Source organism: Colletotrichum siamense, assembly GCF_013390195.1.
Source record: "Colletotrichum siamense strain Cg363 chromosome Unknown KSG_Cg363_contig03, whole genome shotgun sequence".
In the NCBI taxonomy this organism is placed as follows: Eukaryota; Fungi; Ascomycota; class Sordariomycetes; order Glomerellales; family Glomerellaceae; genus Colletotrichum; species Colletotrichum siamense.
Window position 1 is genome coordinate 6970452 of NW_023501016.1, and position 26027 is coordinate 6996478.

Below are 26027 nucleotides of genomic sequence, written 5' to 3' on the forward strand. Positions count from 1 at the left end.
TCCTGACCACATACAGACTTATCCGTGTCATCTTTAACTGTCATTTCAATCGGGCTACTCAAATGTTATAAGGTGCAACTTTTACACATTTTATTGTCTACTTCTAATCCGAGTCGGCCGTCATCCATCAAAGGAGTCTATGCATTTTTACCAAAGCCCTAGGAGATTCGCCACCAAATCTAATTAATTCCCTGTGCTGAATTCCGTGCTGATGCATCATTACTTTTGTTTCTACTTGAATTTGTAGAATTGGCGAGCTGTCTTGCGAAATTTGTCAATCGCACTCCTCATCTCGCGAAGTTGAACGCACCTGCCGAGATCGGCTTGGCGGAAAATAACGGCTGAGTGTAACTTGCCTAAATCAAGAAGTCTCTAGTTATATTTTCAAATACTGAGCACAAAAGGGAACCAAGAATCAATTCCAGTTCATCTCAGGTTCTCCGTTGTGGCATCCAAGCAAACCACAAGAGAGGGGACCATGCAGCTAGGTTGTGCAGCGGTGCTACTGACGACCTTACTAGATGCCGATCTCGCTGTGAGCGAGTCAACTGACCTTGCAAACAACAGCTGACACCTCGAGGACACCTCGATAAAAGTTCACCCCAAGCAGCACTCGAAAAAACGCATAGATCCAACCTGCCCGACACATGGTATGTCATTTACATTATGCTATTTGGCCAACATGCTTCACCTTCTCGACTTGCCAGCGGAGATCCTCCTACACGTCATTTCACAGTTCGCTGATCCCGATCGTGGGAGGTACCAATCTGTCCATGATCACAAAATTTGTGGCGACAACACTCTTGATGTGGCCCGCCTGCATTGCGATTTGGCCGCTATGGCTGCTCTTTGCCGGACGAGCCACACACTCAGAGACTTAGCGGAGCCGTTTCTTTTCAGCTTTGTTTGGCTTCCGCAGCCCACGATTAGACAGCTTTTGTCCATCATGAGATGTTGGGATTCACGCCCAATAAGATCGAAATATGTCAGGCGGCTGGTATGTGAGCCTATATCTGCCGATGACTACATGTCAGAAGAGGACGCCGCTGTCGTAGTTCGTTCGGCTTCCGAAATGAATGTTGAACTACCAGATGGCTGGGCTCAATCGCATAACAACATTGACCTGGCCACCGAAATCCTGGCACTTCGGGCTATTAATGTCGAGAGCCTCGAATTGAACTTTCGGCGCGTTGGTAATACTCTTTTCAAATGTCTTGTCCCGGGTGCAGGGGCAATGAGCTTTCGACCGCCACGTTTTAAGAATCTTCGACATTTACATCTGCTGAAAATGCCTCATGAAAACTTCTTCAGAGACGAAGGAATTCAACACATTCTAGACGAAGCACCAAGTATTACGAGTCTAGAGACAAGCGGGATCACCTTTAATCCTTCGCGACCTTTCAAAGCTCCAAATTTGACCACATGCAGGCTCAGCTTGGACGCTAGTCGCACCCAATCCAACGCACCAGAGCACGTTGTGTCATCAATTTCCAGACTTGCTCATTTAGAAGTCAAAACCAGAGCGTTTATGAGTACTCAGAAAGCAGGCCTTATATTGAGGGCACTTCGACGGCATGCTAGCACGCTACAGACACTCTCGATGCCGATAGGTTCACAGCCGCAAGATCACGATGCCCTGGAACCCTTGCGAGAGTTGGTCAACTTGACCACTTTCGAAATTGTTCTCCCGCATCCCTGGGCCGAGGAGGCGCGCAGCATGCCACATTTTTGTTTACCGCCTTCCCTAAGGACACTGCGACTGGTAGTCACTATGAATTACCCTGCCGAGATGCCAATCATCGCTGAATTGGCGATGAAAATGCGAAGGTTTGGGTCCCCGGGACTTCGAGTTCTCATCGTAGGCGAGGACTTCGGCAAAAAGGTTGCGATAAAGGGTTACATCATGACTATGTCGAAAGAGTTCGACTGCGGGGAGGTTGTGAAAGATAATCGCGAGAACAGTTTGAGAAAATCATAGGAAAGGAAAAGGAAGTTGAGATAGAGAATGCTTGTCACGCAATAGCTGACTCTCATGCGACGGCTCATGACGATTGGTGTCTCATGCGACACATCCTAAGCCGTCATAAGTGATGGTTAGTAGGTTAGGTTAGACGTGTCGAAAGAATTGTTTCTAATTAACTGTGAATCTGAATTGTTCGAAACTATGTCTCTAATTACATGTCGATTCCGCAAGAAGTTTGTTTTCTCTAACAAATTCTCAAAGCATGTCACACTAAATGACAAGACGGAAACGATAGTACCGGCTCTGTCGACGGTCTCGTCAATTGATTTCGTTGACCGCTGTGGAGTTGAATCACGCCAGTCTATTGGGGGTATAGAATACTAAGTAATCGACAGTAATTCCGCAATCCACAGTCTTTATTTCATGCTAGTTGCGGAAATTGACACGAGGGGCTTTGGAGAAGTAATAGCAATGTTTTTCGGGCGCTAGTCATTGTTTATTAATTGACGTGATGGCAGTGTTGCTTCTTGAAACTGCTAACACTCGCTTGAATCTCAATGATTACATTGCTAGCCGCAGTCAATGCCGGTGGGTTGAGAAACCCGGCGCCAACGCGTACGTAGAGGCCTCTAAATAATTATGGTATTCGTTTCAAAATGAAAATTTCTTTCATCGTGTGTCCGATTCTCAATTCAGGCCATATGATATTGCTCGATTGCCTTCGCTCGCCACGGTAGGGGAGGTGGTATTGTTCAATCTTCGCCATCCTAGCATAAGGCTGAGATATACAGTATGCGGGCAGAGTCGGCGTATTGAACAGGGAAAGTCCACGCTCTAGGCTGAACCATTGTGAGCTCATTTCGCTTTCAGATTGTCGCACGATTGCTTTTAGCGGTTATCACTAATGCCACTCAAATCAGTGATGAGACCTCCTCATGCATAGCATTTCTACGCATTTCAGGTGATATCTGCGGTTTTTTGTCTGATGTCGACCGAGTCTTCCCCCTCTTTCTGTTGTAAGGTAATCACGCACTAAGCCACATACATAAGACTGCCCTGGGCGTAATGCTCACTTGCACCCGATATACTACTCGCGAAAGGTCATCCCATACCCCGCGAAATGCTCGCGCGTCGTGTTCTATACTGATTGGCCGGAGGCGATTTGCGGTGAAGGTGCCAACCCATCGCATGGCAGCCTACTTCTATGCACTTAGCCAAGTCCAAGCTAGTGGCTCTGAAATTAGCTTTTGATCCAATTGATTTGATGCCAGCATCCGGTCGTATGTCTTGGCACGTGGCGAAGTTCGGATATTTTGCATGGGAATATTGCAGACCGCATGTCAGAATCAGGCTGAGTACCGCCGGCCCGTCCGGCATAGCCCACCTCGATGTCACACACAAATCCTGGGTTGCCAAATACCATATGCCATTTGTCTTTGCCACGTGAATACGGAAGCCTCTCGGCTGGCTACTTATCTCGAGTCTCCGCTTCGATTCTGTTTGCACTTTCCCCGACATCCTGTACGATTTTCTTCGTCCAATCGCCCAGATATTGCGCTTTAAGACCGGCGCAAAAAACTCTCATCATGGTAAGAGAACACTCAGTCGCCTTATATGCCTGTGCCGGTGAGATTTCTGATCTGTTTCACCAAAAAGGACGCTCTCGCCGATTCAGAAGGCATCGATAATCTCGTCAAGTCCCTTGACATTCTCAAGCGCATTGGAAGTGCACGGATGCTTCAGGAACTTGACCAAGACTATCTCAACGGCATTGTGGTTGATATTAAAGCTACAATAGGGCTGCTCAACCTGGTTACTGTGGAACAGGAGCTGCAGCAAAAACAAGTCAATCAAGCAGCCAACATAGTCATCGCTAAAGCCGTGAAACTTTACGGCATAATTCATGATCTTGAAGGGATGCCTGATGTATCTGGTGGATCTATGGGTAACGGAGAATTGTCTCTCTCTCCCAAGGGAAGTCTAGCGCCCGCATCTGTACAGGCCAGCACTAGCCATACGCCCCTGGAAGATCAGCCCTTGAGACCTGAAGAGAGCACAGAGTCGCCTTGTATCAACATGAAGCATGACACAAATCTCAACAAGAATCAACCAAAGCTGGAAGCTATGCGTATGGAATTGAACGATTCAAAAGAAAAGCTGATACTCGCTCTGCAGAGAGTACACGTGGGTCTGACGAGATCAGGAACTGGTGGGGACATTATTGTCAACATTGATACTGTCAACCGTCTCGATGAACGCTTGAAATTTTGTTCAGGATCTGAAGGTCTTCGCCTCGCTACATTGCTACGACGACAAGCTTGGAAGGACCATGAAGGCAAGTGGCACCTACAAAAGAAGGATCTGGCGGATCTCCAACAGCCATCGTCCCTTGACACTGCCGAGTCCACTCCTTCGAATTCAGCAGTGTCTCTCGCCTCTGCACTGCATGAGTCATCGCAGCCGATAAGTCTTATAGTAAAAGAAGGCCCAGATGAAAGTCAAATCCATGATTCAAGCTTTCATAGTTTGAATTATGAGGCAGCACAATCTGGTACGTATTTCGACGATACTTCCTCATGTGATGAACTTGCAACTACCAACTTCGAAATTTGCGAGTATCTCACGATTGTTTAGAATATCACTAACAAAGGACTGTTATCTCAGGTGCTGCAGCCAGTTCAGCCCAGCAAAAGCAAGATGCTCAGGAATCTCGAAGTTTCGCATGCCCTTACTACAAAAGGTGGCCTACAGAGCATGCTGGTTGCATGCTTTACAATCAACCGGCCGCGAGACATGTGAAAACACACCTTCTCAGAAAGCACCGTCAACCGTTACATTGTCCTACATGCTACGAATCATTTGACAGTAGATCGTCGGTCAATGGCCACATTGTGGCTAGAGAGTGCGTCATTTCAGAACAAGCAAACCCTTTTGACGACCTTGTTTCCTTCGATCAGGAGTCAGCATTGGTAAAGACCGCGCGAGGCAATGGCGAAGAGCGCTGGTTTAAGATGTGGGATGTCTTGTTCCCAGGCGTTCCGCATCCTGAATCTCCTTTCGCCGATGCCGAGAGCGATGTCTTGGGTATTCTTCATCACAAAAGGTCGAACTCTTTCAGAACTTCTTTGGAAGAATTTCAGCGCAGCAGCACAATAGATGCCGCTCAAGTTGAACAAATTATGGGAATTTTTCATGACACTATGGCATCGGCAAATGATGCACATACGATCTCAGGTAGAGAGGCGTATCAAACGATGGAGTCACAACAGGATTCCTTCGGCGATGCGTCTGAAAGGCCGGTATACTCTAACCTCGAGCCCCCCATGCAAGGTCTTGAGGAACTCTCCTATTCACAATCCTCACGAGGACCAGCCTTGACAAAGTCACCGAAACTCGATACGTCTGGATCTAAGCTCGACGAAGTTCTTGTCATTTCAGAGTTGCACTCATCAGATCACGAAAACAGCGAATTATACGCAGAACGGACCAATGACCACGTAGAAACACAAAAGTACGACGAAGTAGACAACTCTGAATACGGCGATGATCAGAGTGAGCAGCTCAGCAATGAAAATGGAACGGCCATAAGTCTACTTTTCAGTGAAGAAAATCTCTCCACAGCGCCCTCGTCACTTGAAGAGTGCCGAATCTATACCGAAGAGGGAAATTCCCACACTGTCCCTCAGAAGCCTGTAAGTTTCTACAACCACCTGGAAAACGACTTTTCGGATCCGGACAATAGAGACGACATCGCATCACTTTTATCAGACATGGAAGACATCCAATCTAGAGATGGATCAACATCTGTGAGCGGAGAGATAAGACAAGCCGCTGTTGACTATCTCGCGAAAGTTCTTTCCCGAGACTCAGATTTGAGTCCTTTGTACGAGACTTCTGTGCAGCTTTTGGATTTTGATCGGTTTGTTCGTAACCACACACGCTTGCTCAAGACCTACTATTTGTCCTTACGCTCGCAAGTCCAGAACAGAAAGCAAAAGGAATCGGTCGAGATCCTGAGATCCCGTGTCCACAGGCGATTGATATCAACCAAGATCGGGCAGTTCAATACCAAAAGAGAAAGGATATCAGTGGAACTGCCGCAAGAAGATGAACAAAAGCTGACTCTACAACGATTTCTCAATAATCTGGATGGTCAGCCAGTTGACCCCTCATACTGCATGAAAATGCCACCCGACTGCGACAGTTCGGACGAGGACGAGGCACAGAATGATGCAAGCAGCATCAATCTTACCGACCTTCAAGCCATGGAAACCTTCTTCGTCTCAGGAGTTTCGCTTCAAGATTTCAAAGCGGAGTTTCGAAACTTTCTCCATCCGACTTCCGAGCCCCAACAAGAAGCCTCACACACGGAGATTTTAGCACTGCAGGCTGAAAGGCGTCGCAAGCTCAGCTCGGGGACTAGGATTTGGGGTGACCTTTTCGATATATGGTATCCACCAAAGCCTGGTTATGACAGAGTTCGATACGTGTGTGTAAGTTTCTGTCTTTCAGTTGTCCACTTATTGCAACAAAACTGGAACTAACGGCTTTGATAGGGCTGTGGCAAAGATATGTTCTTAGATCTGAAGGAACTTAAATCAGGGGGGAAGCAACGATTCTTGCAAGATCTTGCTAAAGATAAAGCAAGTGCTGTTGCCCATTATCAAGCTAGTGGACCTATTGAAGCCAGCGGGCTCTGTACCCCTCCTCCAGCTCACCTTCGGACCGAGAGACATGAATCAGCCAGCTCCAGTCAAAGCTCTGACTTCAGGTCTTCTTCATCTATATCGAGATCCTCTACACCAGAATCAGCATCGGCTTGGCCTGACGCAGAAGGCCTCGATGACCATGAAGATATACTTTTACAATATCTCCTGATGTGTATCAATCAGAGAAGACTTCCAGTGTTGCGAGACATCGAATGCAGTAATATTCTCAATGATCAGTATCTTTTTCGGGAAGTCCTGCGAACCTACCGGGCAGCACGAGAGGAATCCCATTGGAAAATATCGTTTCTTCTGCCGTCATCGCTATCACGGTGGATGAAACGATTTGAGCGTTGGTGTTCAACTTATGCATGTTGGATAGTTCGATTCTTTCAAACTCTGGGAGAAATTAGTCTCTATAAACTGTACACCGGAACATATGTACAAGTAAGGACCCCTCTATACCTCCTTTCAGGACTGCTATTAAGATAGATCTAGTTTGAGCTCGTTCCCATGCGAGAAGTATGTGTACCTATGTACTTTGTACCAGGACTTCCTCCATCAGAGGAAGTAGAGTATGGAAGGTACTCATACAGTATGAAGTCTTTTCGACATGCTAATGTTGAAATCTATTCAATTCCACTGTGGCACCTGACACAGCCAGGGCCACACAGCAACGACTTCTGGCTGAAGAGGTTCCCAAAAAAGCTTCGATATCCACTATTAGTGCCTGGCTCAGATGATACAGCTATTGGATGGGGTATAAGACTAAATGAGAAGTTGGACTTGTCCCATTTTCTGTATATCATTCTCTTGACATGCATAGCAATCACTGCGATTGTGGTCATATATGCAATAGCAGCCTCAGACGCAGCTTCGGCCTTTGGATTGGGTGCGGTAATAGCTGCACTCGCTGCGATATGGATTCCGTATCAATACTTTTGCTGGTTAGAGAGGGTATGCTAGCTGGGCCATTTTGGTTGATGTACTAAGTCACGCTAATAATTCCAATACAAGAAAGTTTTCAAAGAGTTTTATCTGAAATAATCTCATTACAGTAATCCTTCTCGAGCACAGCTCGAGAATTTGGCTGAATCTCTATGGCCAGCTGTTGATCAAGGGGCGTCCTCCCCCAAAAGACAAGAGCGCTGAATGAATCACTTAATTACATCGAGATGCGCGCCGATATGTTTGCTTCCTACTACGAGAGTATTGGTGTATAGGGTATGAAGAAACAGATGAGATTGATCGTTGGAGAAGACTTCTAGTTCTGGACGTCCTCAATCACAGCCGTTTACATAAGGTACGTGACACGCGAATATTCCTCTGCTGAGAATGTGTGCTATATGTAAGCCCCGCTGTAGACTCCATTGCTTACCTCGATAATAATGTATTCCTCTTGTCGTATATCGATATGAAGACCAGTCTGACAGCCTCCGGCACCAATTCTCTTTGGATGTAATTACAGAAAGTTCATCAGCGTGTCATCTAGCGTCCCGCTTTCCCTCAGCGGCTCTGTATGGCCCTTCTTGGGTAGGCCTATCTTGTTATGCCAGACAACCTTGAATCCCGCTTCGGTCGCACCCTCGACATCACCGTTACTTCCAGCCACAAATAGTACCTCATCCGCCGAAACGCCAAGTTCAGGTAAGATAGCATGATATGCTTGAACCATCGGCTTGTAGAACCCGCTCTCTTCAGCTGTGATAGCCGCGTCGAACCTGAAGTTTCTCTGCCCGGTCTCCGTAACCGCCTTCTCCGCATTTCTCACCGCTATGTTGCCCTCCTCTACGGAACAATTCGTGATGACGCCCAGCTTGTATCCCTTCTTTCGCAGACGCGACAGGACATCGCCAACCTCGGGCCATGCAGCCAAGTTGGGCCAATCTCTGATCAGGGCCTCAGGTGCAGATCGTGGCAAGTTGACGTCGTCCGCAGCCTGCGTCACCAACGCCGCGTACGGGGCATATGCTCCTTGACTGAAGGTCAATTCCAGATAACGCTCTCGCCATTTGCGGCCCTCTGCAGCCGTCCCTGTTGGCGTCGAAGCATTCCATATAGTCCATGAGTCGAGCAGCGCCGTTAGGAGATCGAAGATGATGGCTTTAGGAGTGAACGACGGTGAAGCTGTGGTGGACATGGTTGCACGTAAAGAAGTTTTCTGGGTACGTGCACGTAGAGGATATGTCACCGAGAAATGGCAGATGATGTTCCAGTGGATTGGCATTGAATTTAAAAACTCGGCAATGCCTGGAGCTTTGGTGTTCACGTAAGCATTTAGGCTGTAATTAGCAAGGGAAGCTGTCAACACGCCGTCCGGTACCGGACTTGTGCGGCGGCAGTTTCTATTGCTAATGGTTATAAGGAAGATTCTGGACTTTGGTATTTATTACTTGAGAAATTCGGGATGAAAATTCTGGCTAGAAGACGCGTGCGGCCTTTTTGGGTTTTGACCTTGAGCAACAATTGCATCCCAAAAGGGTGGTTCTAAGGAATGGATGGTGCGAATGTCTCGACAGCACGTGTTTCAAGCCGACGAGATGTACCTTAAACTTTCTTTCCTTTTTTTCTTTGCTCGATCCTGCTTTTCAACATTTTCCGTTGTTTCATTACCTAGAGATTTGCTAGCCGAATGTCAGTTGGCTATTCGGGCAGTCTCGACAACACACGCGTGTATTCCGTTGGTCCTGCTGAGACCCCTATCCTTCCTATACTAAAGCGACTAGCCTATATCCTCGCTCTCGTTATTGTCATCGTCGCTATCATCGTCTTCTATGGTCATCGATACTCGTCGCTACCCCATCGTTTTCTCTGCCACCATTGTCTTTGTCGAAGAATTAGGTACGCTACGATCAAAGTCATAGGGGACACTGCCCGAATAGCCAACTGACACTGCCCGGCTAGCAAAACTCTTTCATTGACGTTTCCCATCGCCCATACTCGCTTTCAGACGGGCTGGTTTGAATCATGATGGAAATCGACTCTACGGCCACTGAGATTTCCAACTTGGGGATGCCCACTGCAATGCCTCTTTCGGGCTTTCCCAAATTCTCACAGTTTCCAACAGAAATACGACTCATGATATGGAGGGAGTTCTATCTCGAACCAAGATACTTCGAAGTTCGTTGGAAATATGGAATAACATCTTCGAGCATACACCTTCGGGCACATGTCCTAAATCATTCCATTCATCATGTGGGCTCTCGGCGTCAGTACTTTACAGCCATCGACACAACAATCAATCGCGAGTCGTACTTGGTGGCTACGAAGATCCGGCCCCGGTTCTGGCTCCCGATGTGGTGCAGTCCGACTTATGATTCAACGTGGTCAACTATCCCATCTGTTGAAACGGTCCCAGATGTATTAATTAATTGGGAAGTTGATTATTTGCAACTCAATCTCCATATAACAACAATCGGCGGACTGGTCGAATGTAGTCCCTGGCGCGAATGCAGCCCCACGAGCAGGTTTAGTGATATACGCAAACTTGACCTGGGTAACCTATCGACAGCCGAATCGGATAGATATAGCATCTCGAGGCTGCGACAGCGCTTCCTGAATCTACGGGAGGTGAGGTGGAGCACTAAAGAGGGTACGACGTTTTTCAAATCGTAATTTATGGGCCTAATACACCCGTGAACATTGATCTAGACTCTTGTTGTATAGCAGGTGTTCATCAATCTAAAAGTGGTTTGGGAAGGAACAACGAAGATTCAAATGTGACACTTAAAAGCAAGATTCTGCGACAGAAGTCCATCTGGGGTTTAGCTATGCGCGGTCGCAAGTATTGCTGATCCACGCTCGCATGAAAACAATCGCCCCAAGTCTTGCCGCCTGAGGTTCTGTGAGATTGCACATCTCCAAAACATCAAGATTTACATAGGCAAAGTTCGATGCTCATATGGTTGCTTACGTATCTCAGGTCGCGTAGAGGTGTTGCTGCACAACCTTATTCGCACTTAGGATCAGTAAACTGCTCAGCTTGCCCATCTTCAAGCTATGGTTATCATGGAAGATTTGCTTCTTATTGCAGTTTACGACTCGATATCGAAAAAGCGGAACGAGTAAGCGAACATACGAAGAGCACAATGTAGTTAGAAACAAAAAGGAACATTTGTTTGGCTGCCTTTGAGAATTTTACCGAATAGAACTTTGTAGTAAAGAAGAAGTTCTTTCCTCGATTGCAGGGCCCGCCAAAAGACGACATACTACCGTCTCTGTCTGCTGATAATAATGAATCTAGAATGCGAGCAAACGAATCAATCGCCTTGATTTAAAGCTCAAACTTACTTATTGCCCGCTTCTAGCATCTTTTCTGCGCTAACGTGGGGCTTGCTACCACGCTGACCGGAAGATCAGCAACTCGCAGCAAGCTTCCCCTCTCCGGACCGAACCCCCAGCAGCCAAGCCATGCAGCTTCACTTGAAATGTCACAGTGGTCTTCCACTTCAGAAACCATTTGCAGTGCATTTTGTCAATACCAAGACTTTTAGCAAGAGATTACTGCTACATGAAATGCAACCCCGCGCATACGCCCCTGAGGATGGCCGGACAATGCGATGCAAAGCATCATCTGCTGATTTCATCACCTAAGATTTGCAGATCAGAAGCTTTATCAAATATCTGTGCCAGGGGCAGCAAGTACTTATTGACAAGAACTGCCGCATATTTCAGACCTGCCCTACTTTGTCTCTTTTCCTCAAGACCTACGACACAAATTTGGTCACACATTGATTGACAGTCTCCATGGGTCGCATGAGCATTTCAAAGGCCATCATCGCCACTCTCGCAACTGTGAGAGTGGCTATGTCCGTCTATACGGAGCTCCCTAGCGATTTGACTGAGGTTGATATGATAATAGTTGGAGGTAAGTCATGATTCTCATCCAAGATTGATTCCCGACTAACATACTTGCAGGTGGCACAGCTGGGAGCATAATTGCGTCCCGTCTTGCTGAAGCAGACGCCTCTGCTACTATCCTTGTCATTGAGCAGGGAGGAGACAGCTATAATGTGACGAACGTCATCTACCCGGCCTTGTTTGAGCGCAACACCTTACCTGGGTCAGATACAGCCCTCTTCTGGAAAGCAAACAAGTCGCCGCAACTGGCAGATCGCGAGCCCATCGTTGAGACTGGAGGTATTTTAGGTGGTGGGTCATCGATCAATTGGATGGTATACACCCGCGGGCAGTGGGATGACTTCGACTCGTGGAATACTTCTGGGTGGACTGCTGAAGACGTCCTGCCGTATTTGAAGAAGGTTAGCGTAACCAGAGCCTGTGTTTGCGGTAGCATCGCGAGTATCTCTCACTGTTTAGACAACAAGCTAATGGTTTGCTGCATTTATAGACGGAGACATATCATGGAGCAACAACCAATGAGTCAACCCACGGTTACAGCGGACCAATTCACGTATCCAAAGGAACCCACTCCGCACCTCGTGCTGAAGCCAGTTTCATTGAAGGCGCCACAAAGACTGAGTTCGAGGAGATCGTCGATCTTCAGAGTCTACATTCTAATAATGGTTCTGGTCCATGGTATCGTTACGTATCGCCCGAAGACGGCCGTCGCCAGGACGTTGGTCACCGATACCTACATCCTCTTCTTCAGAGCGGTGACTACCCCAACCTCCACGTGCTGGTTGAGTCCCAAGTTCTTCGCGTGTTATTCGATGACACTAAGCGTGCCACTGGCGTTGAGTTCCGACCAAATCCCAATTTCGCGAAGGCAGGGCAAGATAACAGTACTAGAACTATCTCAGCGAAGAAGCTTGTAGTTGCTTCTGCTGGTTCCTTTGGGACGCCGCTTCTTCTCGAGCGTTCAGGAGTTGGTGATCCCGCAGTTCTTGAGAAAGCTGAAGTACCTCTGGTTGAATCTCTTCCAGGAGTGGGCAACGATTTTCAAGGCATGCGCACATCCCTTTTTTTCGTGGGCCTGCATGCTGACATCTTACAGACCACCATTTTGTTGGCTATGTCTACCGCACTTCTCTAACCCAGAATGAGACCATCAACGGCATCGCCCGCAACGATCGCGGCCGTGACGTTCCCGCCATGATTGCCGCTAATGATCTGCAACTGGGGTGGAACGGCCATGACGCCTCCAGCAAGCTTCGTCCATCTCCTGCAGACATTGCAGCTTTGGGGCCTGAGTTTCAAAAAGTGTGGGACAGAGACTTCAAAGACTCGCCCAACCGCCCTCTCATGATCTGGGGTCTCTTCAACGCTTTTTTCGGTGACCCTTCGATCTTGCCCGACGATGCAGAGTATGTCACTACCGCGCCGTGGGTGACGTACCCGTACGCCAGGGGACACGTTCATATCACTGGTCCTACTATTGATGATGATTACGATTTCGACCCAGGCTGGCTGTTGGACGAGAACGACATCGACCTGAAGAGTCACATCTGGGGCTACAAGACCCAGAGAAAGATGGCTCGTCAGATGGACATCTTCAGAGGCGAACTTGCTTCAGGACAGCCCAAGTTTCCTGAAGGATCACAGGCTTCTGTCGTAGAAGTCGCAGATGGCCCGATTGAAGAGGATGTTGAGTACTCAGCTGAAGATGAAGCCGCCATCGTGCAGTACATTCGAGAAAACATCGGCACTTCGAGGCATCCGTTGGGGACCTGCAAGATGGCACCACGGGAAGCTACGGGAGTTGGTAAGACACGAAATCCAAGATATCGCTGAGGTCTTTGCTGATGCATTGCAGTTGATGCCAATCTGAATGTGTATGGCGTTTCCGGCCTCAAGATTGCCGATCTCAGCGTGCCACCACACCAAGTTGCTGCGAACACCTACAATACGGCTCTGATGCTTGGAGAAAAGGCAGCAGACATGATATTACAAGAGCTGGGACTTGCCTGAAACCGTGCTTTCTGCCACACAGGCCGGCGTGGTTGACTTCTCATCGCAGGAATCCGCACAATGTCCTCGATACGAGCCTCACATGTCACACTCCGCTGGCCATCTCCACAGTCAATCAATGGAATCGTGTTCCCTTGTCTCCACATGCAATTATGGCATTCTTGAATTGTGTTACAGTCCAGGGAACATTGCGCCATCCCGCACCATGTCCCAGTATTATCTCGTGATCCGCGTACCCAGGGACCATGCGCACTATTCTTCAAAGGTGCTGGACGTCCGTGAGGGCCAAGCAAAAGATCTTCTGGCCAACAGGCCCCAATCGCCAGCCAATCCCCGTCTGGCATCAAGCTTACCTCCAATTAACGGCGATCGCCAGTCTTATCCGTCGGCCGAGAAACCCCACATGCGGGAAACTTTCTCGGCACTTTATGCTTATGAGTGATGGCGCGATTGCAAAAGGTCGATCTGATTAGGAAAGTGGTAATCGATCCTTCACACCCGGCAGCTGGACAAGGGCCTCGACGGGCCTGACGGGTAGCTGATAGGGTGTGGAGAGCAAATAAATGAAAGGAGGGTACCGTGTTGGTTGCCCTCCAATCACCAACTCCCGTCTTGGCGCGTCCGGAGCCGATGTGGGGTCCCCAGGTGCCGAACTCCCGTGTTGCCGCCCCGCTGCCCGATGGGAATAAAGCTTGATGCGACTTCAACACCAGGGGGGGCGCTCACGATACTTCCGGATTAGGGAGGAGCTTTGTTCACGATGGGTACAGCTGTGCTGCGTGGTAGACGCGCTCCCGCGCCTCGAACGAACGACACTCGGCAAACCGGCATCGCGATATCTACTCACCTGCGATAAGGAGGATAGTGGCAATGGAAACATCGCGGGCCTCGCTGAAGACAACCTGCCGAGACACCGTTGTCAGTTCATCGTCAACAGGTATAAAGATGGACTCAAATCGCCAAGACAAGTAAATGTTGGAATCAGCAGCAGCAGCATCCTTAGCAGCAAAGCAAGAGCCTCAAGCATCCAACTTCACTCCTCAAGTCCTCTCTCTCCGGTCTTCACTCCACCCACCCCCAACTTTCAACATGAAGTTCTCCCTCTTCCTCGCTGCCGCCGCCGCCGGCCTCGCCTCCGCCGCCCCGGGCACTCCCCTCAAGCAGCGCGACTACTCCCCGGTCACCCCCCGCTCCGACCGCCGCGCCCGCTTCAGCTCCAAGCCCATCAACCGCACCTCCACCGCCCCCGCCGACGTCGTCTCCCTCGACGCCGTCACCGGCGACAAGAACGTCGAGTACTCCTCCAACTGGGGCGGCGCCGTCAAGATTGGCACCGGCTACAACCACGTCACCGGCACCATTGTCGTCCCCGAGGTCAGCGGCTCCTCCGGCGCCGCCGCCTCCGCCTGGGTCGGCATCGACGGCGACACCTGCCAGACCGCCATCCTCCAGACCGGCGTCTCCTTCTACGCCGACGGCACCTTCGACGCCTGGTACGAGTGGATCCCCGACTACGCCTACAGCTTCAGCGGCTTCAGCGTCAGCGTCGGCGACTCCATCCGCATGACCGTCGACGCCACCTCCAAGACCAAGGGCACCGCCAAGCTCGAGAACCTGACCACCGGCAAGACCGTCACCCACACCTTCTCCAGCACCCCCTCCACCCTCTGCGAGACCAACGCCGAGTGGATCGTCGAGGCCTTCCAGGAGAACGGCAGCCAGGTCACCCTCGCCGACTTTGGCACCGTCAAGTTCACCGCCGCCGCTGCCTCCGGCACCTCCGGCTCCACCACCCCCGCCGGCGCCACCATCATCGACATCTCCGAGGATGGCGGCAACACCGTCCTTGCCAAGGCCTCCGTCAGCGGCAGCACCGTCACTGTCTCCTACTCCGGTTAAATTTAGCCTCTTTGATCTGACTAAGAGACTGGCTTCGTGAGCCAAAGACACACAAACACACCACATGTATATAGACTTGAGGAGATGGACATACAGGACTTTTCTTCGTGGGATGGAGTGACTGACATCACCCTCATTCTTATTATTGGATAGTATTTAGGGTTGGATAGCGAGAGATGAGAATTGATGAATGATGCTTGATGCTGCTTAATATTGAAGCTTCCCCTTCCGTGAATCGCATTGTAAATGGCAAACGTGACGCAGTAAGCCGTTTGTCTAAGTTCTAGTCTTCGCTATAACCATCAGCGGTCCCTTCAGATCACTCACTCCAACACTCATCATATCAGGCAGTCTCCCCAAGAAGCGCCCTTTGGAAACTTCCTCCAATTCTTGCGAATCGGCAAGCTGGAAGTCAAATTCATGCAATAGTGTGCTGGCAAGTTTGTAGATATTGGTCTGAGCAAGTGCTTTCCCAATACACTGGCGGCTGCCCAGGCCAAAGTGCATGAGATACCGCGCTCGTTCCGCAATCTCCTCTTGATCCCAGCGCGATGGGTCGAACAAATTGTGGTCATCGCCCCAGACAAGGGGGTTGTGGTGGAATGCGTGGTTGCAGACAGCAACCGATGTCTTTCAGCAAATTTCCGTTAGCGTTTTCGCATGTTCGGGGAAATTCAACTCACCCCTTGCTTGATGTGGCGTCCTGCAACCACGATGCCCTCTGGTGCTGTCACGCGCCTTGCTAGCGGCATGGTAAACACTGGAGTCAGTCGGAAGTTCTCCTTTACACACGCTCGTAGAAACGGCAGCGAGTTCTCAACTTCCGTGACTGAATAAGCCGCCTTTTCTCTGTCAAGTGGTTGTAAGTTCGCATCAATCTCCTCGACACACTGACGAAGAGTATCAGGGCTGTGAAGCAAATTCCAGAACAGCAACGTCGTCGTCGCACTTGTTGTATGTGTTCCCGCAATACTGCCCCCAGTAAATATCGTGACAACTTGTTGAAACGGCAGGAAACAAAACTCACATGAACCCAAAAGCCTCCGCCTCAAGATCACTCTTCGCCAGTCTCTCCCCAGTATCAGGATGCTTCGCCAATATCAAATTAGTCAACAAATCAGTCCTGCGCATGCTCCCCTTCTCCGCGTCGCGATCCACCTCTCCAAGCCGTATCTCAACACACTCAGCCGCCAACCGCGCACACTTGGCGCGCCCCTCAAATAACCACCGCAGCCCACTGTGCGGGATCGCCGGCAGCCACTTCTTCAGCGTCTGCGTCATCGCCGGCCACGATCCCGTCGTCGAGCCGAGCAGCGTATGCGGCACGACAGGTGGGACGAGGGACTCGGCCTCGTCCGAGACCTGCGCGCCAAAGGACCGGCTGAAGGCCAGCTCGCCGAGGACGTCGATGGTGTAGTACTGCAGCAGCTTCTTGAGGTCAAAGGCCTCGCCGTCTCTCGCGAACTGCGTGACTTTTTCGCGGAGGATTTTGACGTTGTCGTCGAGGTAGTGCTCCATGCCCTTGACGCTGGATAACGAGAAGGAGTTGGACATATGACGTCGACGGATGGAGTGAAGCTATTGGCCATATTCAATAAACGCTTTGAAAAACAAGACGGGAAAGGGCGGAGTTACTTCAACATCTCTCATGCCAAAGACATTCGGTATCTTGGCCCCAAACGCGTCATAGTACTCCGTTTTGGGCAGTCGCCGCCCGCCCTTCTGATACACCAGAGGAACGACCTCCTCGGCCGTGATGCTCAACTTATCTGGCCCATAACGCACGAACTCCCCATATTTCGCGTGCAGTTCAGTCAGATTGTACGGCTGCTGTAGCGAAAGAAACTCATTCACCTGCCATAAGTCCGTGAGGGACGCCCAGAAGGGCCCCGGGTACGCAGCAAGGGGATGAAAGTATCTCTGGTATATCACATACGCAAACACACCGGCTACGACAGCCCCCGGAAGCAGGCCGACCAGAGACACTGGGGCATCACTCAGCAACTTGGGTAACGGAAACATGGTGGCTCGTCAATGAGATCGATAGAGTCAGAACCAGACTTTACCAGAAACTTAGCATTGCATGTTCAAGTTCTTATCTACCAGAAACAAGTGCCCCGGTTGTCATCTGCCGAGTGTATCCTAGAGAAAGAGCTGCATTGGTAAACTCTGCTAACCGAATCTCCCGGGTTCGCTGCGGTGACAAGTGCGGGGGAGAGGACGTCGGATGCCGCGATACCCTTGTCGATCTCCCTGCTGTTTGTGACCGCGCGGAAAACCTGGGGTGCATAGGGGTCTGCGGGGAAAAGTGTTTGAAAAGCAGGTGCCATTTCGTAATCACGGCCATGTTGGTGATGCATACTTAGACACGCGGCTGATTGAATATCCATGGATGAGGAAGTAGCTGCCAGTATTTAAATGCATGCTGAAGTTGGGCTCTGAAAATTGCTCAGCAGGACAGCGTTGGTTTTGCGGCCGTTGCTTTGGGCCAACTACGAAGACTGCGAGATTCGGCTCTGTTGATGGAAAAACGACAGATATGCTCAGAATGGTGGAACTCAAAGGGCGCCACGTCAGCATTTACTAGAGACGTCTTGATACATGCCTTGAGCGGAGTCGACTCCGGCGTACCCAACATGATGGAATGTGGTCGGACAAGACCACTAGAAATTGAAGGACGGACCATCCGTTCACTCATCATAAATCGCTGAAGCGAACATGGGACCAAGAGGACGGTATCAAGAAATAGCATGTGCTCCCGCGTCGGTAGCTCCCGGACTTCCCCCATCATGTGGGGGACGGCGCCCGACGATACCTCAAGTGGCAATTTTCGCTGCTCCGAACACTTTGCGAATGTGATCAACCGTAAACAACATGTTTCATGGACCACGCGGATCTCGCATGTCCAGTATTCCGTCTGCTGAAAGTCGCGACATCGATTGCGTGTTCCATGTGACAAATTGAGAGTTCTGGCTCTTGACCGACGAGAATTCAACGCTGGCATCTACCAAATGAACCATGGTCCAATTCAAGATCGCCATTCCCAGCCAAGCTTTAAGGGTGCAATGCAACTGAAGAGCCTCCCGCTCAGCCCTATGATCCCTCGTTGGCACGGGCGATGGGCGCTCGAATTTCGGGCACGTCGGGTACGTTTGCTTAGCATATTCGGGAAGTTGGTCGGATTTCGTGACCGTGGACCGTCCGTCTTCAATTAGCCTATCGCGTTCGGAATTTCATTCCCGTATTCGGATCAAGTGAGCGTGGATTTGCTCGTGTAATCTCCGCAAGACCACCGCACGCGCAGTAGACGTGCTCACTCAATCGGACGGTGTTTGACTGCCGGTGCGACGGAATTAAATTGACGGCACGAAGCGTGCCGAAGATTGGGTTTGAACTCCTTTCGCCATACGCTAGTCTCTTTCGTAATGTATCGCATTTCGTCCCGTCAAGTTCTAGTTTCGGGGCCTTGCTGCATGTACAAAAGAGTATCAAGTCGCAGATAGGATCAAATCATGTGATTGAAGCACTAGGAAACCACAGTTCAGGATTTGTGAATTGTTCAGTTGATTTGAATCATAGATCAGCTTTGCTTTGTACTAGGACGAAACGTAAAGCTCTATACACAGCAAACCCAATTATGCCCAAGTGGGCCTGGGCTCGACAAGACGCCTCAGTACTCTGTGGACCGTCCATTAAGGCTTGAGAAGGAACCAGCAAAGAGACAAAAAAAAAATCAGGCATTAACTATGAACTGCCAAATAACCAAGAGCAAAAGCGTATCAAGACGAGATGAATGAAATGTCCGTGACAGTTGGGGTGTTTGTAAATGTGTGATGATATGGTATACTTGAAGTGAAATGGGAACGAGGGCATCCTCGGGATGGTATCATTGGTTTATGCCCTTTGTCTGCCGCAGCAGTAACTTGCCCGGGGGTTTTCTCTTATTTTCTTTTTTCCGTGTTCCGTTTTTGCGCCGTTCAATCACCCACTTGGTTTTGTTGAAGGATAAAGGAAAAGAACTAGCCGCCCTGTCGTCTGGTAAATCCTGGCCACGTATAAAGTAAAATCGTCGCTCGTTCAAACGGGGGCGGACTTGATGTCGCCCTCGAAAGGTTGAGGTTGAGGAGAATCGGTTTCGGGCTGCTCCCTCTTCTTCTTGCCCAGGCGTTCACACCATTCCTCAGCACTGACAATGGTGCCATCAAGGACACCACTAACCTGGAACATCATGTCGAGACCCTCCTTGGCGAGAACCAGGACACGATGGGCACCTTCACGCATCGCCTCCTCTTGTGCCTCGGCGCCAGTCTTATCGCCCTGTTGCTTTTCAAGGGCGCTGGCGTAGCGGAAGCGTTGTGGGAGCGTGGTCAGATGGCGATGGACTAGGAGACGCGCGTTCTCGGGGAGAGCACCACCGGCGTACTTGGAGACGGTCTCAATGCAGTTCTTCAAGGTCTTCAAGATATCACCCTTGAGGCCACTGATCTGGCCCGCCAACTGGGCACGCTTTTGATACTCCGCTGCCTCGGTATCACTGTCGGTCATGGCGTGGTCGCCGTCGCCGTTCTCACCCTGGCTCTCAGATCGACCAGCTTTCTCATACTGCTCGAGAACCGTCTTGAGATTGTTGATGACACCACCAAGATGGCCGTTAGCCCACCGCAACCAGCTCAGGCAGTACTTTAGACTCCGAAGACTTTCTTCACTCATGGCTATACTGAGACCAGACGTAGACATGATGAGTCGAGATTGCCATGCAGTGTTAGAACTGTTGGGCCTCTCAGCCTTCTCGTCTTCGGTGTAGGCGGGTGAGCGGTAGTCGTCGTACGCGGGCAGCGTGTCGATGGTGCTCGCTCTGGAGAGTCGGCGGTCATGCTTGAACACGTAGGGGTCTCGTGGAGAGTCGATATCAGGCATGACGTTCGTTTGCGAATCGGCCAAGTGTCTAGCCAAGTCGCCTCCAGTATCGACTTTGCGTCTCTTGTGAGACCCTCCATCAGCGGCTTCCAAGTCTGTGGATTGGTGTCGCCGATTCGCCCCCAGCCACCAACGAACACCAGTCTCAATACCCGTCTTCCGACTAATGTTCCCAGCGACGTTTGTGATTGGCGTCATGTATCCTTCAACGTATTCGGCGCTAGTCTTGAATCGAGGAGAGAAGGTCTTTCCATTGTTGTAGAGTCCGGCGGTATTCTTGATGGTGTTGGCGATCATAGGATGAGATGTCGTCAAAAGCGATAGGAGGGGCTCTTCGGCGGATGTTTGCGAGCTCGCTTGCGGGTTCGACGTAATGGAGATCGCCGGAGAGCCCACTGGCAACGGGGTATGGTATGGTTGTGGTGAATTGATGGAGTGATCATCACCTATTAATGCCGTCAGCAAGTTACAGTAATCACAAACAGGTCGCTAATCTCATACCAGCTTTCAGATCGCCCAGCGCTTCAGCAGCCATTCGCACATCCGGGTCCTCGAGAAGAACGCTACGTTCTCGTGTGTCGTAGTATCGATCTGGTGATGCGGCACTCATAGGAGTATTGTTGCTTAGGTCGAGGTCCATTCTCGCTGTAGTGTTGGCAGGTTGAGCATGACTGGGAGTGTAGTAGGTGGTGAGGGGGTTGAGGCTCGGCCAGTGCGTCAAAGGAACGGTTGTCGTCGAGGCTCGCGTAAGAGCAGGTGGAGGTTGTTGTGAATGCGGTTTTTGGCGACGATGTTTGGCTTCGAGGGCCTGCGACGAAGGTGGTGGTGGTGGTGGAGGAGGAGCAAAGCGCGGGGGCGGGGGACCTGTTACAGACGACAGAGATGGTAGATTATGGCCGACGTTATCATTATGTTTGGCGGCGGGAAGGATGGGTGCAAGCTCGGTAGTCGGAGCGTCGGGAAACCTCAGCAAGTTGGGATCGTGGGACTGGGCATGCGCATAGCTCGGAGGAGCATATGAGGGCAGCTGGGACGGGAGGTGTGTCGGGTCGTAGCGAGCGTGGGAGAGAATGTGCTTGGTCTTGGAAGATGAAGGCTCTGCTGGAGAGGAAGCGGCGGTAGTTGAAGAGGTGCCGGCAGCTGAAATGGTGGTAGCGGCAGGAGAAAAAGTAGTAGCGTGAGGGCGAGGACGAGAGTGCGTGTGAGGGTGGTGGTTGTGGTGGTGGTTGTGCGTGTGCGTAGTGGGCGGAGGAGGGACAGACGAGGAAGATGGCGGCAGCTGGCGGTCGCCAGAGTTGGGCCCGTGCAGCATGTGATTTTGGCTCATGCTCATGCTCATGCTCTGGCTCAGACTCTTGTCCATCTCGCAAAGTATATTCGGACGGCGCGTCGAATATTTTGGCGGGGAGGGGTCAGCGGAGAAGAGCCTGCGGGCTAGGCTGGGCTGGCCGGACTCTGCTCAGGTTCCCCCAGCTGGAAAATTCCCCAGGCGGCAGAGAAGGGAGAAGGAAAAGACTCGAGAGGCAGGCCGAGGAGGAGGACCAGGAGCGAGACCGGCGCGCGGGTGTCTCAGCGGTCAACTCTGGACTGGCATGAGTGGAGATGCGACTTGCCCGGCGCCGTTTGGTTTGATTGAGATTGTTGAGGAATTTTTTTCGCAAGCCTCTTTCTTGCTCGCTGCGTCCTTCTGGCCTCGAGGTAAAGTTGCAACGTGCTTGCAGCAGACACACAGGCTTTGGCTTCGACGTGGAGTGGAGGGCGTGTGCAGATTGGGCAGCGGCGGGACGGGTCAGATTTGAAGCGAGGGAGAGAAGAAGGGGTGAGGGTGGCTGCGGGCGGCGCGACAGAGGTTCATGTAGTACGGTTTGGGTGAAGTGGCGAAGGATAATTCACACGACGGAGGGGATTCCCACGCGGACAAGGGAGGGCGGCAGGACCTGGAGATGGATGGGGGGGGTTTCGGGGTACAGCCGCCGAACAACTGGAGCCTCCTGTCTGTCTGGTGTCTGGAGGAGCCCGACTGTCGATGTGAGTGTGATGGCGAATATGGCGGATGCTTGCTTAGTTGCTTGCTTGAGATGTCTTTTGCCCTTGATGGATGGATGGGATGTGTGGACGGTTCGGGATGGCTGAGGTGGTTGGTGGTGGTGGTGGTGGTCGGGATGGGGGTGGGAAGGAAGAGTCCGTCCGTCGAGTAGCGCCAGATTTGGGACGTGTGAACAGTTGGCGTTGGTTTAGATTATGGTGTAGTGTTGATGCTTTCCCCAGGTCCAGATGGGACGGAGATGGCGATGATGGGTGTATCCGTCTGTCTGTCTGCCTGTCTGTCGGCCTGTCTCTCTCTCTGGGTGTGCTGCTGGTGGTGGTGTGTCTCTGGTGACTGGTCTCTGTTCCTGCGGTTGTGTCTGGTCTGTGGTGTGTGGTGGGCGCGCGCGGGCGGGAAACAAGGTCGGTGCCGTCCTGGCTTGCACGATGTATGTACAAGCAGAGGAGACCAACACGACAGAAGGGAGGGATGACGGTTTGACTCGATGATTGATAGATAGCTGATGGATCTGACCTGGTAACCCGGCCCTGGCCCTCGGCCTGCTGTTGATTGACTGATTGATTGATTGAATTGCCCTTGAAGGCGACGGGGGTCAGAGGGGAACGGCCGCAGCCCAGGTGCACCAACCCGGCGAATATGGAGCAGGAGCAGGCGCGACGACACACTCGTGGAAAACGAGGCAAGTGCCCCCCCAGGGCAGTCGAAAGCGAGGGCAGGCGCGATAGTGGGACCACCTGCCTTCCTTCTGTCCCGGGTAGGCACCAACAACGCACTAAAGGTACCGGCTGCCGGGAAGGCGCCATTTTAGGACGGGACTGCCCCAACACGAACCAACTGCACCAGTGACCGCACTGCAACGCAAGAGGCGGGGAGCATGAGAAGGCACCCGACACCACGACTCTGAGGTAGGTGCGTGGGTGCTTGATACCGTAGTCGCTAATTCCTTCTTTCGTTTTGACACGAGCGACGACGAGGTCGCCTATTTTACGCATGAATACGATACGATACGATACGGCCAACTCTCCTCTCTGGTATGCAGTCCATCTCAGTCCCACGACACGACTGCAACATCTGCAACACCCATATGAGGGTGACATTCTTCCGGTATTCTGCCCGCCTCTCGTCTGCCCAGCTGTTTGATTCATCACTCTATCCTCGGTGGGGGTGATAACACGCCTCCAGAGGGCGGAACCAGTCAGACTCAGACTCAGACTCAGAGAATTCATCAGCACCCTGCCCTCTCTCAGATCGACCTCCTCCATATGCCCACATTCCAGCACTTACAGCCTCCGAGTGACGGTGATGGGGGTCCGACGTATCCCCCCCAAACCTGCCCCCAGCACATCCAATCAACTGTCAACTGCCCGTCCACGTTCCCCTTTGTGGACAGGTCAGCCGCCCTCCATTTGCAGTCTTGCGTCCCGTCCGCATCGCTGGTGCAGCAGCAGCGGCAGCAGCAACAACATCAACAGCAGAACCAGCAGCTGTCCATCTCGCTGGGAGCCTGCAGGGTCCGAGGCACTGGCTGGCTGCCGTCCTACCTACTAGGTACCTACCTACCTAGGTAGTGTTTGTTTCTGCCCACTGAGGTGACATGACAAGCTCGCCCGACGAGGTCGCAGAAATAGCCGACGACGTTGGGGTGGGAGTCGGTTACACCAAGAAACAAATTCAAACTCGGGGAGTCAGCTTGTTGTCAGGACTCAGAACCCCAGTCCATCCGTCAGACAAGCGGCAAACCCCCCATCCCCTTCCCTCCCCTCCCCAAAACCTAACCTTGCCTCGCGTTGCAGCTGACAGATGATTACTCCCTAGGGCGGGCGGTGCTGAGTGCTGAACAGCAGCGCTGAGCGACACGTTGGTGGCCCAACGTCTGTCTCCAAAAGTCTCACCCAGTCTCAGTCTCACAGACACGATGCGCCGACACCTCTGGCCTGACGGCTGCAGACCGCATCTTTGTGCGTCGACCACACGCATGAATTATTTGCTTCTTCCTCGGCCAACACAATAATGTGTCTAGCCGCTTACCTACGCCCCCTCAAGGCACATGCACGCGCGCCCACCAGGAGAATAGGGGCGGAAAACTTTGGAATAATGGCGATGCCCATTTGCTGCTGCTGTTGATCGCTTGAATCCTTCTGCAAGTCTCCTACCTACCATTATTTTTTTTCAACCGCTGCTATCAGCGCACCGCAGGGAAGTACCTCGTTGCCCGTCCTCGAGGGAGTGCCCTGACACAGGTCGGGCTGGTTGGTACATGGTCTCAGGGGTGAAGAGAAGATCAGGGCCAAAGTTGGGGAAGCACGTGTCAGACCTCTTTGGGGCCGTCATCACATGCATCTGACTGGACGGGATGAACAAGTCTCTTAGCATGTGCAGCAATGGCGCTGTTAGTGTTCCCATATATTACCCACAGCGGCGCCTAACACTTGTCCCCGTGAATCGTCACGGGACACCAACGGTCGCCCAGCCGGCATTCGGCCCCAGACGCAAAAGAGGCCAGCGCGTCTGTTGATTGGTCTGTTTCTTGCCTCTCGCTACGTCACCCCGGGCACGGACGCCTTCTTTCCATGTGAAAGCGTAAAAAATGGACGGAAGGACCATCAACCAGACGGGACACCCACGCCATGTTGAGACTTGGAGACAGCCTGACTTTCATGTTTTTTTCTTTTTTTTTTTCTTTTTATCGTTCCCCTTGTCTTCCTTCACCCGTCCCTATTGTTCCCTTGGACTGTCTGATGCTCCCCCCCCCCCCCCCCCCCCCAGCTATTGTGTCCCGATCCCTCGTACCGACACCGGATCGCAACACGCAATATCACGTGCGAAAGACTTGGAGTTGGAGAAATGGAGAAAGGGGGGGCCAGATGACCATCAACTGACCATGCAATTTTGTCAAGATCCGCCCAAGGGTCCAGTCGGTTCTCGCTGACGTCCCGAACACTGACTATTTTCCATGGATTTTCCATGCCTACCTTATTCCTCCCAAACGCAAAATGCCATCTCCGCCGGCTTCCGCTAGCAAGAGTCGCCTTCACGCAACCCACCCATTGCCTTCGGTTTCGCTGGGAGCCCGCCACTGGCTTATTTCTCGTGAACCACTGACGGCCCTGACCTGACCCTGCGGTTCCTTGCCAGATCACAAGTGTGGGGAACTGATTGGCACCACACGATACAGATAGACACGATACACGCACGCACATGCATATCCGGACACACTCCGGCTTCGAAAGAGGCCACCATCAGCGGAGCGTCGGAGACAACGGAACTCGGGGGTCGGAGCCAGCACTCTCCCACGAGCCATGTCATGGCAGAAGACCTGCTCGAGGTGCCCGACCACCTCTGCCAAGAGTCCCTGGTATTGCATGTGTTTGGAAACAAACTCCCCCATTTCCAAGGCCTGCCTGCCACCTGCCTGCTGCCTTCATCCCGCCGCTCTCTCCATCCGGCTTCTGCTCAGCGTTCGGTTGTTCGACTGCAATGCGCGACTCAGGCGCATCTGCTACCCGCTATTCCTGACAAGTTTTCCGGCACGATTTTTGGCCATGTGATGACATCTCAGACCCGAACAAGTGGATCGGCCGCGTTTCCCATCAGAGCACGAGCTCCCAAACTGCCCGTCCTCCCG

The 26027-nt window shown here is 51.5% G+C and overlaps 6 protein-coding genes across 6 annotated transcripts; 3 read left to right on the plus strand and 3 right to left on the minus strand.

The window, feature by feature from the left end:
* Positions 1-7182: 7182 nt before the first annotated feature.
* On the plus strand, positions 7183-7635 carry CGCS363_v005847 (uncharacterized protein; the record flags this gene model as incomplete). Its single annotated transcript, XM_036637696.1, has 1 exon — positions 7183-7635. The coding sequence occupies one exon, from the start codon at positions 7183-7185 to the stop codon at positions 7633-7635; it is 453 nt and encodes a 150-aa protein (XP_036498301.1).
* A 496-nt stretch (positions 7636-8131) lies between these two features.
* hdl-1 ((S)-2-haloacid dehalogenase 4A) lies at positions 8132-8809 on the minus strand (the record flags this gene model as incomplete). Its single annotated transcript, XM_036637697.1, has 1 exon — positions 8132-8809. The coding sequence occupies one exon, from the start codon at positions 8807-8809 to the stop codon at positions 8132-8134; it is 678 nt and encodes a 225-aa protein (XP_036498294.1).
* A 2606-nt stretch (positions 8810-11415) lies between these two features.
* Positions 11416-13539, plus strand: AOX1-0 (Alcohol oxidase 1; the record flags this gene model as incomplete). Its single annotated transcript, XM_036637698.1, has 5 exons — positions 11416-11536; positions 11587-11930; positions 12020-12500; positions 12626-13333; positions 13385-13539. 5 exons carry the CDS (start codon positions 11416-11418, stop codon positions 13537-13539), a joined length of 1809 nt encoding a protein of 602 aa, XP_036498293.1.
* A 1089-nt stretch (positions 13540-14628) lies between these two features.
* On the plus strand, positions 14629-15438 carry PRTA (Aspergillopepsin-2; the record flags this gene model as incomplete). Its single annotated transcript, XM_036637699.1, has 1 exon — positions 14629-15438. One exon carries the CDS (start codon positions 14629-14631, stop codon positions 15436-15438), a length of 810 nt encoding a protein of 269 aa, XP_036497364.1.
* A 276-nt stretch (positions 15439-15714) lies between these two features.
* Positions 15715-17460, minus strand: gsfF-3 (Cytochrome P450 monooxygenase gsfF; the record flags this gene model as incomplete). The annotated part of the gene is made up of 4 exons (XM_036637700.1): positions 15715-16068; positions 16122-16287; positions 16466-17016; positions 17074-17460. The coding sequence occupies 4 exons, from the start codon at positions 17458-17460 to the stop codon at positions 15715-15717; spliced, it is 1458 nt and encodes a 485-aa protein (XP_036497365.1).
* Positions 17461-19515: 2055 nt separating this feature from the next.
* Positions 19516-21718, minus strand: ccg-8 (Clock-controlled protein 8; the record flags this gene model as incomplete). The annotated part of the gene is made up of 2 exons (XM_036637701.1): positions 19516-20801; positions 20857-21718. The coding sequence occupies 2 exons, from the start codon at positions 21716-21718 to the stop codon at positions 19516-19518; spliced, it is 2148 nt and encodes a 715-aa protein (XP_036497399.1).
* Between the last annotated feature and the right edge of the window lie 4309 nt (positions 21719-26027).